Source organism: Falco punctatus (genome assembly GCF_963210335.1).
Source record: "Falco punctatus genome assembly, chromosome: 1".
NCBI lineage: Eukaryota > Metazoa > Chordata > Aves > Falconiformes > Falconidae > Falco > Falco punctatus.
In genome coordinates this window covers 5216334-5232033 of record NC_137580.1, presented here as the reverse complement: position 1 = coordinate 5232033, position 15700 = coordinate 5216334, and the positions used below count along the sequence as shown (strand labels likewise).

Genomic DNA, 15700 nt, shown 5'->3' with positions numbered 1-15700 from the left:
AGATGCTATAGACACTTCCAAAAAAAAAGGTCCACCAAGCACAGACTGAGATGCTATGATGCTTACACACTCCTAGTATGTTAAGAACATCGTTCATCAGCAAAAATAACCCCCAGAGCTACACCACCACCGAATGGCAACAGAATGTCAAATAAAACACATCGGCACACTAAAAGTTTGCAGATGGACATCAGGCATCATGGGTCAGCCTTGGATAGAAAGAAAAGAGCCAAGAAACAGACTGCAAATACTTTCAAGCTGTATCACAGCTGGTATCTATCCTCGCTTTAACAAAACACACCACCATGCAGTATTTCATGGCCATAAGCACCAGGATTTTGTGACTTGCACATTCCAGCTGGAACCCTAATGGTTGGTGCTTTATGCAGTCTACTGAAGTCTCATTAGAAGGCAAGAGACACGCTAACAAGCTCCACAATACAAGAACATGATTTCACCACACTGCCACTGAAAACGGCTATGGAGCCCGGTTCCTGCTTTGCCCTTTCCTAGTACCTTTAGTATCTTTCTCCTTTGAATCACCCAAGCAGTGTGGTTTCAAGCTCTAAAAGTCAAACATGAGTGATACGTTCGTACAGGATCACTCAACCAGAAGTGTACCATGACAGTTTGTGCAAGACGACCTCCACCCAGCTCTGTAGACATCATCTCATTTATATTCTCTGACGATCGTATCAGGCTCCAGTCAAAATCTGGCCCTACCCTGAACAAACAAAAAACTACATGGGAATGATCCTGAAATGCCACCAGCACTCCAGAGAGTCACCCTCTAAATATTTTTACTGAAAAGTCAGGAGGCAGCAGACGAGGCAGACAGGAACTAAGTTTACCCATGCATTGCCACAAAACACACTACTGAAAATGACAAACGATGAGAGAGTTGCATCTTACACAGATACTAATAGAAGTAAAGGCTATTAATTCTCCATCAGAACCAAAACTCATCTCATTACCAACTTTCAGGCTTCAAAAGCCACGCCATAAACATTTCAAATACCATCTCGTATAGATATGCAATTCACAAATTTTGCACAAGTACGTACTTTTTTCAGTAACAGTGACTTGAACATTCTCAGGATAACCCTTATTTCAAAACTGGATTGCATTAAGGTTATACAGTCCATTTTGGTTTTACCAGATAATTGCACTAAATATGCTGCCACCAACAGTCAAGAAGCCTAATTGTTTCTAGGGTCATTAACCAGTTTAGTACAATCAATCACCTCTCAAGTAGTTTGAAGCAACAGACGGTCAGCGATGCCAGTGCAACGCTCTCAAGAGCACTAAAAAACATAATAATAAAAAAATAAATCAGTCTTCTCTTCTTCACATCAGAAGTTACGGATGGATTAATGGATTTAGTTCAAACTGCTTGAACAAATGAGGAAATATCAGAAAAATACTTTTCTGGGAAATAAAAAGGAAGAAAAGATAAAAAAATACTAAGGTTGGGGAAAAACTCTTGAAGAAACTCGTTACATGTTTCACTTCTGTGTGCTGGCAACTGTAAGTATACAGAAACCACTGAATAATTATTTTTTAAAACTACTTACCATATATGTAATCAAAGGCAGCTGGGAAAAACTTACAGAAACAAAGTGTCACTGAAAAAATTATTTTAAATTCTGGTTGAGACGCTACTTAATTGAAGGGCAATTAAACAGAATTCTGCCTAAAAAACTGCAGTGGAACAGGTTCCCTTTCTTTCAGAAAATATGACAGGTGTATGTATTCTGTGGAAACTGAACACGAGAAGAGGACATTTTTCTGGGGTTTATCTTCAAGCATCTTTTGAACCCCATGACTGTTCATTCAAGTGCTGAAACCAGTGCTACATCTCTTTTTGCCTATTCAATGGTCTGTGCACTTGACACTTCTCTTGCTTTTATTACACAATACAGAACCTGAACCTGCCTGTATGACAGCAGATTCATCTGAACTTTTAAAACTCTTCAGTAATATACATCAAACACTTCTTTTTTTTTTAAAAAAAAGGGGGGGGATGTGTGGAGAAAAACCCAAACCCACAGGTTTTAACAACTGCAATTTAGGCTCTTCATCTAGTATGTCAGAAGATACCGTATCTTAAAAAAGTTACTAACACAGTACACCAGAAGTAAAATGCTTATAAATATACCTCCACCACTGGATAAACTTTTTCTTAGAACCAACTGCACACATTTCAAATATTTACTGGCCAAATAAAACCCACCAGCAGCCACTTGGTCTCATTTTCACGATGAGCGATTCAGGAATACGCGGCTTAATCTTATCAAGACGACAAACACCCCCAGTCTTCATTTTGACTTCACTAACTGTCATACATGCAGCACTGCAGTTTTTACCAAAAGTTTTAATCTAACCACTAAGGGGGTCATAAAGACAGCTTTTGCAAGAATCTGCATTTATGTGACTATCCCCTAATTTCACCGTATGCCGTCAAACTGCTGTATGTTATCTGTATTTGCCTTATTCATTCAGCTATGGCTGTGCAATGGCTAAGCAGGAATTGGACTATTTTTTCTGTAAACAAGAATATGTAAGTACCTGTAACACTCCCGATTTCTAAAGCCTGTGAGGACATTTAAGAGCTAAACCCTGCCCTCGAGTGCACCTGTGGATGGTGGTGCCCTGGGAACCTTCCACATCCATCGACAGCCCCCTTACTCCATCTTCTGAGCGTACGTACCCCCTACTCGGTCACGCACCTTCAGGGTGGGTTAGAGGACAAGCAGACGTGATGACAGATGAGAGAGCATCCTCCCCTGAACAGCACCTTCCCTCAGCCTGCCCAGCCAACAGGTGGTCTGTCCCTCCTTTTGTTAATTTACCTTGCAGGGCCACGCAGAAAACAGTATGATGGTGTTTCTGTGACAAAATAAGCAAAAGGCACAAAAGGAAGCATATTCTCAACGTTTTTGCATGGGGGCTCTCTTGCTACCTCATTCCCTAAAAGCAGCTACATCTGAGCGCTGGGAGGCATTTCTGTGTTGCCAAGCATTAGTATTTGGCAAACCAATTAAGGTCTGTGCAATAGATCAAAAGTAATGCAAAAAGATTCTGTTTTCAGAAGGATGTGGGTAGAAGCGATATATTCAAATGTTTAGGGCCAGGTTTAAAAAAAACACAGCAACAAACAAAAACCCAAGTCAATTCTCACCTGGCGCTAAGATTTGAAACAGGATGGATGCCCTGTCAACAGCTCCAGCCACGTCCGTGGGACGCTGACATGGGAGAGGCTACCTTCTGAGTCCCGAGTAACTTACACATGCGCAAAAAACTAAGCAGCAGGTCCTGAACCTTCATACCAAAACACTTCTGGACATGTGCTCAATTTTTTCTTTGAGAATCACAGTTAAGTTTTCTTCCATTCGCGTGAGCAGCCACCAGATTTCTATCTCGACTAAGCTGGTATGCTTTAGAAGTCTGCATGTGCTTCAATACAGTCTTTTAAAAACATTGACAGCATAACCATTTGCATATTGTGTACGATACAAGGAAAAATCATAACATTAACAACCACTCCTGAAAGGAACTTTTCTAAGAAGAAATTTTCCTGGACAACTATTACCCTGTTTTACATTTTCTTCAGGTATTTTTTGGAAGAGTAGCCAGGCACTGAGCAGGAAAGTATTTCAGACATCCACAGGGCTGACCAAAGCTCACACTGCTGAATCCTGAGTGACAGGCTGGACCCTCGTCACCTCATTAACGAGGGGACGAGAATGGCTTGGGATTCCTTGGACACCTTGGTTTACGCTCACCAAGAAATAAAGCTGCTTGAGAAATTATGGAAATATATAAATGCCAACCATTCCTCGGGGAGGGAAACTGTGAAGGGAACCAGCTGTGCTATTCGACATTTTCTGAAGTGTACGGATCAGCGTTCCCTTTCCATTCCCCTTGCTCTTCCCCTTCGCCAGCACTGTAGCCTCTTGGAGGCAAACACCTCCGGAGAGTTTATAAAAGCTTTTCCAAAAAATCTGTGTTCTTTCTACGTTTTCCAAGACATAAATCGGAAGTTGTCGATCAACAACAACAACAACCACCACCTAGACGTGTTTTTTTGTTTTGCTTTAAACAACAACACTCTAAGAAAGCGCCTTCTGTTCCTTGTTTGTCTGAAATCCACCTCTTCAAGGGAAAAAACTCCACAGAAATCCCCAGGGCTTGTCCAAAGGGGCACTTCACTGAAGTCCCTGTACAACACACATCAGATGTGGCAATGCTGACCACGTAAGACTTATCGTCCTGGTTTTCAGCTGCGTGAATCATATGATTCCAATCCTCCAGCACACGAGACCTCAACTTGTTCCCAGTTTCACTAACGACACAGTTATGAATAAACCAAGGTGAACGGGGTGAGTGTAAAAAAGTCCAAACTCTCGGGGCCGTGACATAAAACAGACCACACACTTCGAACGAGCCATCCCTCAGGACAAGAGGCAGGGGGGGACAACGGGGTAGATGACAAAAGGACATGAATCACGGAAACTTGTTTACAGTATTACTTTGATCTGAAACATAAGAAGATAGTAATTTGCCTTCTAAAATAAGAACTTCCTTTAAAAGTAAAAATGAGGATGTGCTAATCAAATGTTATTTAGTATAATTAATTCATAAGAATAGCAGCTACCACAAGAATCTCTCTGAATTGTTCTTTCCTTAGGTTTCTAAATCAAATTTTCTGCAGCCATTTTACTTCTTTTCTCAAAAGCATCTTACAAAACCTTTTACTGAAGTCAGAAAAACACCATGAGTTACCTGGAGGTGTGTATTTTCTTTGTTAATTTCTTTTTTAAAGTGTCCTCATGTTGTCCAAGATTTATTGCCATCTGCCATGCCAACGGGACCTGCCAGGCATACCACAAGATTTCACAGGGACTGCCACAGAGCAGCATTCACCCGGTCAGAGTTCAGCATCATGCGGATTTGTATCAAATGACGCATTTACAACAAAGATGCTAAGGATGGGAACCACGTAATGCCATAGCAACTTGCCTCACCGATGCTTCCAACACTGATTTCTCTACTTCTCAGAACTAGAGTTCTTCCCGGAAAAAATAAAAAAAAAGAAAAGAAAAAAAAAAAAGGAAAAAAAAAACCCAACCAGCACAATAACAAAACCAAACAAAGAGCTGTCGGATAATGAGAGCAGGAGAGCAGGGAACAAGGGAGCAGCGCAGGCGTGGTGGCTGTCCTGTGCCACCTCCAGCTGTCCCACACCTACAAACTGCTCTTTTTAAACATCGGGATTTTCTGCAGATGCCCAGAGAGCGCCAAGCTGACGGGCACCGGAGGAGCTCCCCAGCAGCTGACTTTTGGCAGCAGAGGGCAGAAGCCACGTCAGTCATTTATAACTCGGGTTTTCCTTTACCTGTGGCTACGATTCACTCCAGAGGAAAAAGGGCAGGAAAATAGAGGGGCTCCAGACAGATAAGTGCCAAAGGAAAGGGGAAAGATAGTACTGAAGAGGCAGAGAAGAGAAAGTAGAGACAAAATGGAGAGCCAGAAAGAAATGACAGCAAAAATAAAGCTGTAGCGCAAAACAGAGAAACTTGAAAGGGAAAGAGTAAGACAGTACCACCAACACCAGAAAGATCTGCAAACAGAATTCACTACTAGGAAAGCAGCACAAGAAGTCAATTCAACAACTTCTAGCATCGATCAGGCTTAAGAGGAAGAGAAAACGCACGTTACATGGACTCAAGAACATAAAACTGGTACCAGTTTTCCCAGCAGAATAATAAAAAAAAATGAGAGGGGTGGAGGGGCTGGGGGTGTGATTTTGGGGGAGCCTGTGATGAAAAAGACAACAGTGGTGAATACCATCGCCACTCAGGGCAGCGTGGCCCAGCCAGGTGAGCACGGAACAACACGCACCCCTACCGGCATTTTTCACCACCCACAGCAGAGTGCTGAATGAGGCCAGACCCCGACTGCCGTGGGAGCGCCTGGAGACCCAGCTTCAGCCTTGTAACGTCATCGACCGAACATCATCTCCCTTGGCAGCAAATTTCCAGCATATTTTCACGGCTACTTCTAGGGGTGAGATGACGTGTCTGATAGACTAACGAAACTTATTTCTCGTCAGAATTCCCACATTTCCCAAATACAAAAGGCTAGATCAATCTGAATATGTTACTGCATGCTTTCCAGCACAGACTTGACCCTGTGCACCAAGCAACGGGTACGTGTAAAAAACGAACCTATATGGTAAATTAAAGTTTTGCTTTAGGCATCAACATTTGAAAAGCCCACATGCAATAATTTACTGTGTTGTATTGGCAATAAACAATTAATACTCGCACAGCGTCAACTACCTTTCCCTTTAAACCAGTACCTAAGAAAGAGAGAAATGCAAACGTGTAGGGCCAAGTCTGAGAGCTTCCTATAGCTTTTCCGCAGAATGCTAGCTGGCCTAATAAAGAATTATTATAATAATCCTTTATTATATTACTTGTCATATTTACATTAAATAACAAAGTATACTGTGCCACACGTATCTCCAGCCCATTGTACATACACTACTTCTACCACGGAGTCACAAAATAGAACAGCGTCAGACTGAAGCCCAACTTGGCAACACTGTTATTTGGGAACAGTCTGTCACAGTATTTCTTTGGAATTGTTGGAAACACTTTTTTGCAAATGGTGAATGTCCAAAGCAGAAAGTCGTAAGTAATATTAAGAACATTTGGTCTGTCTCCTCGCTTCCTTCTTTTTGTCCTCTGCCTTCAGTCCCATCTGTGCACCTATCACTCCAAGGACAGGTGCAAAACTGACTAAGAATCACAGTAAGACATTTCACCTGCTCTTCATGCCAAGTGCCTGCAGGCAGACCACCGCCCGGACAAGGCGCGCATGCTGTACATAAACAAATTTTCTCAAACCAGGAATCTGTGTTGAGATGATCTATCTGACACACAGCAGCACAGCCACTCCTTGTACCTGTTTGGAAGGAAACAGCTCGCAGGCATTTCAAAAACCTGCCGCTACCTCGGCAAAACCTCCGTACTGAGGTTTTTATACTTACAAAATATTCTGAGGTTTGCAAAAAAGGCATTTTGTTCTTGGGACAAAGAACAGCCTGCGTTTGAACCAGCAGCTTGCCTTGGGCTCCCTGCGAGGCTGCCTGCCAGAGAGCGGGCACCGGGCACCGCGGCCAAGCTCGGCTCACGGATGCTCAGGCTGCACCAGCCACCCAACCCACCGGCTGTGCTCCCAGCTCGGGGGGCTCTTCCCCGCTCAGATCAGGCATCAGGGGGCAACCACTTCTGCTGGAATCCACAGGTTTTGTCTCGTCTGTATTTTATCCGCCCTTAGTCAAGTTACAAAGAAAAGTATTACACCATGCGATGTTTCAAGCCAAACAGGTGTTTTGACAGTACTTTGTTACCAACTCTGCTTCTCAAACAGATTTACACCTCTGTTCCAAAGAGTACTTGTACACTAAGAGTACTCTCTTTATCAGTACTTATCCCCACTGGGAAAAACCCATTTTCTTTCTACCTTTCTGCAACACATTTACTACTGCCCTGTCAAGCAGTCAAGTGCCATTACACCCACGTGAGAGCCGTGCAAACAGCTTCAGGCACCTCGAAGCACCTAAGCAAACCCTGGTGCGTCTGACAAGCTCTTGCACCGCTGCAGGTTGAACGCGGAGACGCCAACCGCCGCTCGCCCCGGGCCACCGTGCCGGTACCGGTGCGGTCGGCCACCCCCGGCCGCAACACCCGCGGGCAGAGGGACAAGCCGGTGTTCAAACATACACCCGCCGGTTTAGGTACCGGCGTCCGCGTGTGTACGTGCGCGACCCGAAGCGGAGCTCCCCGCCGATGCTCCAGCAGGGCGGGACGGCGGCCGGGGGGAGCCCCGCGGCCCCGGGACACTCACTGTGCGGGTCGCTCTTCTCCCGGACGCCGTCCACCCTGCCGTCGGGGTTGATGCGCAGGAAGAAGCCGCCGTTCTTGCAGTAGAGCCGCTTGGGGTCCTTGAAGTGCCCGGGGGGGAAGGCGCCGCTGCCCCCGTCGTCGGGCAGCGCCGGCAGCGTGGTGATGCTCCCCGCCGCCGCCATGCGCCGGGCCCCGGCGGCGGCGCCCCGCCGCCCCGGGCCCCCGCCGCCCCCCGCCGCCAGCCCCGGGCGGCCTCGCCCCCTGCCGCGGCCGTCCAGCCTCGCCTCGCCGCCGCCCGCCCCGAGCCCTGCCCGGCCCCGCTGCCCGGCGCGGCCGAGGGTCCGGTCCCGTCCCGTCCGCGGGAGCTGCGCAACGGCGCTGCCGGCCGGCGGGCGGAGGGCGGGCAGCGAGAGCCGCGCACGCCGGGACGGGCTCCCCCCGGCACCGGGCCGCGGCCGCCCCGCCCCCGCCCGCCCCCGCTCCGCGCCGGGGGCCGCTCCCTGCCGCCGCGGCCGCCGGGGGGGCGGCTCTGGCTTCCCGCCGCGGCCCGGGCGGCGGAGCGGGGCCGGCGGGCAGCGCGGGGCGGCAGCGGGCCCCGGGCCCCGGGCCCCAGGGCCGGGCCGGGGCAGCCCGGACGGCGGGGTCCGTTCGCCCGGAGCGCCTGAGCTCCCGCCGCCGGGCGTTCCGGCAGCGCTGGCGGCGCGGGGCGAGCTGCCGGCGTCAGGCTCGCACGTCTCCTCTGGCCTCACCAGTAAAGTAACTGCGGAGTTACTTTAAACCGGAGGAAGTTGGGGGCCGCGGTGTCCCATTGAATTGTTTAAATCGCAACGGTATGAAACGGGTGATGACCTGTTAAAATCCACGTGGCAGCCACTTCACTTCTGCCCGTTTACCGGCGAGAAGCCGGCTCTGCTCCCGGCGAACGGAACAGCTGGTATCCACAAAAGGCAATGCCTGAAAATTCTGGCACCGGCCTTCTAACAACACTACCAGTATTTCCAAAACAAATGCATACATGGTTGATAAAGCGCACTGACCGATCAAATACACCCTGTGCGTGAGGCCGACTACAGAACAGGATGGAGAGGATTGTTTCCAAATCCAGGCTTTGTGCCCCAGATCGCCCCTCTAGCAGCAGGCTTGTGCGTGCCTGCACCTCCCATTCTCCGGCTCGAAAGGCAGCACAAGCAGCCCTGGACAATCCCAACTGGGACAGCGAACGCTGGTCTTTCCATTTCACAGAGACAAGGGTACAGCAACCTGCACGAAGAAGTAAATGCCGAAGCAAGACACATTGTCCAGCACATGCAATTTGTAATATTGGTTTTGGTAGCACCCATGTAAAGGAATTTTGTTGCCGATCAACTTCCCTTCCCAACTCTGACCCCTCACAACCCATAAACTGTAATTCTGTACCAGAATTGGTGACAATTAGGCTGCTTCCCACACCCTTGCTCCAGAGGTTTAAGCATGATGAATGGAGCAGGCAGAGCCCGGCCCGGCCCGGCCCAGGGCAGGCGCAGGTTCACCCCCGTGCCAGCCAGCCACCCCCCCATAGCACCCCGGGCACGGCCAAGCCTCACGCACCTGCCACCATTCTCCATGCATGGGGACTTCAGCCCCACCGCTTATGAGCATCCCCTCCTTCACCTCACATTTTCCAGCTTCTTGCTGCCTGTCCACTTATAACACTTTCTGCTCTTTCTCCTGGAAATCCCACTGTTCTCATTGTACCTGAGAGTTTTGGACAGTCACAGCCAATGGCAAAGACCTTCCCCATCTTCTCTTGCTCTTCTGCAACAGAAGCTGTGTTCAGGGCTTTTCCTGTCCTTGCACTATAAAGTCTTCCAAAGTCCTTCCCTCTTTCTTGGAAGGTAGATGAAGGAATGACGAAGGTAGATTCAGGTAGATAAAGGCAAGGGATGAAATCATCATTCTTAAACCTGTAAGAAGTTGTGGGGTTTTTAGAAAAACAAAACCCAAAAAATCCCCCAAACTCCCCAAAATTTTCTAAAGACTAAACATCCGTAGTTTCCCTCAACCATTTCTACCTCTGCCTTCCCCTGCACACACAGCAGGCCTTTCATGGCTCTTGCATATCAAACCCTGAGCGCTGCCCTGGGAAATCATGTTTCAGCATCTCACAGGTCAGCCCTCTGTCTTCGGGGATGTACCCCAGGACCCCCCCCCACAAGCACAGCCTTGGCTGGCTGGAAGCCCTGTCACCAAGCTGCCTGCGGCTTAAACCCTTATTTCTTAGGACAGGACCTATCAAGGAGTCTTCTTAGGAGTCTTCTAGGCCCTGGCCCCTATGACGAGGCCCAACTCAGTGGTGGCAGGGTGAGTAAGGTTATCAGTTCAAATTCCTTAGCAAATGATCCTTTTAACAAAATTCAATTAAAATTAGCTACCAGTAAAACTGTGGGGCTTGAGAGCTCCTTAGACATTTGTCATGGGGGCTTGTGTCCCTGGGGCCTAGAAATAAAAGACAACAGAGCTCAAATGGAAGGTCACATTCCCTAACGTATCTGCACTCATCTCAAGATCTGCCAACTTTATTTTTTTAAAATATATTTTCCTTCTCTTCTTCAAATGGAAAACATACCAATTTTATTTTCTCCGTTCTACTTTCTTCTGCACGCCAACCTTTTAATAGGGTCATTAATATTCCCCTTGACATCGACTAAAGCAATTTTGGCAGCAGCGTTTTCCTTTCTTGTAGCCTTTACCATGTTACCTCTACCACCACCCTTCCTGAACTCAGACCTTGCACACAATTATACCCATACAGCTACTTCCCCTCCACCCAAACCAGTAACTATCCCTGCTTCCAGTAACTATCCCTGCTTCCAACCCCCTTCATAGCCTTCTCTCGGCCTGCGTAAAACACGCTCCATGGTAAAATGCCTTAAACTCTGCATTCCTTCTACTTAAAAAATGAATCTCAGAGACCTATTCTCTAACCTGTTCCATTTATCTAAATTACCTACATTTTTGTGCTCATCTTGCATTGTTTTGTAACCGGCTACATGTTTTTAATAGAATCATAGATTATATATATATATATAGAGAGAGAGAGAGAGATATAGTAATCTCAAGTTGGAAAGGGACTCATGGGGATCACTGAGTCCAACTCCCTGCTCCTTGAAGGAACAGTTTACCTCTTAGGGAGAAAAATGTGCTTTATCCAGTGTTGCTCTCATATTAAGGGGTAATGCTGAACACAAGGCAATTCATAAACAAGGCGAAACACTCCATTACGATGGTAGACAACTGTGGACCATCTGTATATCCAAACATCGCCTTTATTCAATATATAATGCTTAAATTTCTAGAGACTCTCAGTAGCGTTGTTCTCAGAACACGTGGGCAGGGGGTGGACCACCAAAAACCACAACCAAACCTAAATTATATTGTTAGGCTGGTTACAGAAAAACTGTGAAAAACGCCAAGAGCACTTTTTGTGATATTTCAAATAAGGACAACAAACTCCATCAGCTCCATCAGTTTTTAATTTTTACTCCAAAGCACAAGAATCCAGCCTACAACTTTCCCAGACTTTCCAGTAGTTACTACTACAAATCCTGCCACATGCCATGTGAAATTAAGAAAATTTCAATCACTTTCCATGAAAGCTGCTTTTAGAGGTGTTTCAGCCATATGACCTCAACAGTTTGCTAGAACTATGTCTCCACAGGGTGTTTGGTCACACAGGTATCATGAAGATGGTGTTTGAAAAGTGTGCTACATTAATCTGCAGAACACCTGATTTACTATCAAATTAAAACTAAACAAAAAACCCAAAAAAACTCACTTCTGAGGGCTTTTTTTTGGTTTAATATGTTTGTTTTTTGTTTAATAACTACAGGAAAAGCCAAGACACACGGGCACACCTCAGCTTGCCCATCTGCCCACCATTAAGACCTACAGGTAAGAGGTTTGTATCGATACAGCAGCATCTCCTGCTGCCGTTGGAAATGTAACAACAGCCCCAGGCTTCCAGTCCATCACAGCACTTCTTGATTCCCTGGGTTTCTTGGCTGCCAAATCCTTCTCTCTTTGGTGTATATTCAAGTAACGATTAGCCAAAAAGAGATGGATAAGCTGTGTCTCTTTTGACGTTTTTCCTGTGTTGTCTCGCGCTCAGCTAGCAGTGGAAAAAACATTCCTCTCGCTCCACCAGCACGTATTGATGCTGAATGCCTCCCACCAGAATTCTCAGACGTTCGCCTGTCACAAAGGCAACATCCTCCGCAGAGTTCAACACTCGGGGCCAAATCTTCCATAAGCATCTTTGGCTCCAGCGTTAGGCAAGCCCACAGGCTGGCGCCCGGTTTACAGGAACACAGGAGCTGCCAGACAGCCGGTAACACCCCACCGAGGGAGCGCCAGGTCTCCGCCGGAGCAGGGAACGGCTTCCATCTCAGCTGGCCTTGCACAGTGCCTCCGTTAGGGTAAGCCTCATGCTCTCCCCCAAGCACCAGTAGGTATCACTTCTACCACACGCTCTTTCCTGAATCTCAAGCATGCGGTGATAAGCCTTCTATACAGGCAGGATTTAGCCCCGCTCCTCTGACGGTGGGCTGCCGTTTTCCTAATGCAGTCTTCCTTGGTTAATCCTTAGCGTTAAGGCAGGCTATTTTGTCCTCCAAATAGCCCTGAGGGAAGAGGGGCTTGCAAAGTGAGAGGAAGGTAATTTTGTGAAGAACACAGTTGTACTAGGATCGGAAAGGGGAAAGCACATTCTCTCTCTCTCTCTCTCTCTCTGTGTCTTCTCACTTTCAGGATATTGGAATTCTCTGCTCCAGGTGTCTCCTCCAGCTTAGAAAAATAAATCACAAAATTTGCACGATGTAGATGACTTGAAGAAATTCACCTCAGTGCTCCTTCCAAGTGCAAGATAACCTTGATGTAAGAGAAGAGCTTTTGTGCAGGCAGGCATCTGGATAGATGAAGTACGGTAAAGTGTCTTAATCTTTTAGTGAACTATTTCTGTTTGAGATAACACACTTCTGGGAAAAAATTACCGCATAACTTTAAATATATTTCTTTCCTTCAAACTCTGAGCATGAATTTAAAAATTCAGTAGTAATTTATTCCCTGGAATTCTTAGTTTTTTCACCATCAACAGCTGATATTTATATTCTGGGTCAATATTCGTATGCGCACTCAGGAGCTTAAATGTATGCTTCAGCTGCTTTGTACAATGGAGCATACGGACACAAATCCATCTAGAACAGACAGACTTTTTCTTCTATATATTAGTTACTATAGAAAGCGGTCTCATTTTTTGCTTACCTTCTTTTGTAAATGCAGCTTATGAGGAAAAACTTACGTATTTTAAGTATATATGCATATTATTAAGTGCCTGAGAAACTCTTTCTGTACGGACACTTCTTAAAAAAAAAAATCTGTAACAGAAGTTAAGCTTTCCATTTACCTTTCTGATGACTTTTTGACACTTCATCAAGGCTTCTTTTTTTTTTTTTTTTTAACCAAAAGCTTATTTCTTCCCTCTTCATCTTTTTTTCTGGTACAAACAGTAGAAAGAAATCGCATCAACAATAGAAAAAAATCTTCTCCCTATTATAAACCTCTTATAGTCTCCATTCAGTTCAGGAGAGTATTTTATTCCTGTAAAGCACCAGTGGACACTTGTTTATGCCTTTCTAAAGTAAAATTTTCTGAATATATGCTTAATCTGAGTATGACCACAGACGGCCAAAACTTTTGTTTGGGGTTGTCTTTACAAATGGTTGATGTTGGAAACATAGCAGCCCAGGATGGCTGAAGATAAGAGAACTAACAATCCAGTGAGGTTTAAACTGGAAGCAAATCAAATTTGCTTGGTCCAAAATGGTATGGTCCAAAATGATTGCATTTGGAAAAAGAACTGAAATGTCTAGAAGCAGGGACAGCTGTTGCAGATATAAGAGATACAGTAGTGACCTCAGCTTATGAGAAACAAGAAACAGTGTTCTAAGTACAAATAGTTACGGAGGTTAGAGTTCAGAATTAGCAAAATCACCACTCTTCCTTCTCTCTAATGTACATAAAAAAACATATATACACACTCCCTCACTGTATATACATTATATAGAATAATACATATAAATCAGCAAAATGACTCAAGGCTAAGAAAATAAACAATGTCAATACAAAGATTGGTAATATTTACGAGAGAAAAAGACAATTTATAAAAATACTCCGAAATCAAACGTCATGAACTCAAAGAACTTGAGTTAATACTGGATTTCAAAGAAATCCAAATTTATTGAGAGATTCCTTAGTGGGAACAATCATAAAACCACATCTCTTTCTCACAGCGTTGCATTATAACCATAAGATAATGATTTAGGTATTTATCCCTCCTGATCCCATGCCACTGAAAGCTGAAAAGGTCAGTGGTCCAGCTGTCCTTCCTACCTCCATGACAACATGGGCTACGCATCCAGGCAGTGTAAAGATCTTTACGTGAAGTCAGTCAGTAGTCCTGTCAGTTGTCCCAAAGTAACTCATCCCCTACTTATGACTCAAGACATCTTTCAGTTGCATTATATCACTACAGGGTAAAGCAGTTGCTCTTGCATTAGAAATGCTTGGACACAGGTTAAGAGATTATAGGGACATATCTTTTTCCCTGTAGCGGGGGCGGGGCACGGGGAGGGGGAATATATCAGTGCTTGTGAGGCAAAGAGAAAAATGCAGCCAGTGTCTGTCTGTGTTGCTGTTGTCATTTTAAGAAACCCATTAACCCATCTGAACATGTAAACATTTAAGATGTGGATCTTCACATAAACACAGAATAGTTGAGGTTGGAAGATGTCCCTGGACATCATCTGGTCCATCCACCCTCGCTGCTCAAGCAGGGCCACCTAGAGCTGGTTGCAACAATCCTAACAGTTTTAACTCTAAATATTTCCACATCAACTACAAACCACTGCGGGTCAAAATTGTTTCTCTCGCTGTGTTATGCTGCCTAGCAAGTGATGAGGAAAGAGGGGATCTGTTGCAGATACTTCTTTATCCTCTTTTAAATTAGGTTTTTGTCTTTTAAGGGTCTTAAGATTCATAACTTCCATATGGGGTAATTCTGGAGAAAGCTAAATTATTCACAGGACTGCCGTTAGAAATTGAAATATAGGTGGAGTTGAGGAAAATACTCTTTCCGTTCACTGGCATGTTACAGTACAAGGCCAAACTAACTTCATGGAGGAATGCAGCAAAGACAATTACCGAGGAATAGGAGTTACCACATCATACAGCTTTCATCATTTCACATTTAAGGGCAAGGAGAGATGAGATCAGCGAGACACTACAAACTAAAAAAAAAAAAAAAAAAAAAAAAAAAGGTTATTTTACTATACCATGAATTTAGTTTATACCAGTTCCTCAACCAAAATCTTGCTTTGCATTGCTTCTGTAGAATATATTAGCTGGTAGGTAGAAAATAGCAAGAATAAAAAAACAAAACCAAAACCCTCTCTCTTGGTAACAATCTGTACTGATAGTATTCCAGAAGGCATGTCACAACAGCTCTCCCATTTGTTTTCTCTTTGTTTCAGGACGGTTTCCATGGATGCCCAAACCTAGGCCCCACTGAAGGGCTCCCCAGAGCATAACACCATGTAGCAGCAGGTCACAGACCCAGCATCACATGCAGAACACAAACATAATTCCAGTAGCACAGTCAACACATTAAACCTCTTGCAAATGGAGTTTACTGTTCAGGGTATCAGCACACTAGTATTTGAAAAAGGAGAGACAGGCCCTGGAACGCTATT

At 45.4% G+C, this 15700-nt stretch overlaps 1 protein-coding gene and 1 long non-coding RNA gene across 3 annotated transcripts in view; one reads left to right on the top strand and one right to left on the bottom strand.

Annotated features, from left to right (window-relative positions):
• Positions 1–9619, bottom strand: part of FGF2 (fibroblast growth factor 2) — a 30876-nt gene extending 21257 nt beyond the window's left edge. Inside the window, exons 1-2 of one of the 2 annotated variants that reach the window (XM_080373812.1) lie at positions 9504–9619; positions 9073–9176 (exon numbers count right to left, since the gene is read on the bottom strand). In XM_080373812.1, the coding sequence (XP_080229938.1) occupies positions 9073–9176; positions 9504–9520 (121 nt within the window). In that variant the 5' untranslated portion in view covers positions 9521–9619. Of the gene's footprint in view, positions 1–7917; positions 8484–9072; positions 9177–9503 lie in introns of those variants that run through there. The other variant, XM_080373811.1, reaches the window with a different exon arrangement.
• Positions 9620–9652: 33 nt separating this feature from the next.
• Positions 9653–15490, top strand: LOC308058277. The gene is made up of 2 exons (XR_013925762.1): positions 9653–9861; positions 11847–15490. It is a non-coding gene; the product is annotated as an uncharacterized lncRNA (long non-coding RNA).
• The last annotated feature ends 210 nt before the right edge of the window (positions 15491–15700 follow it).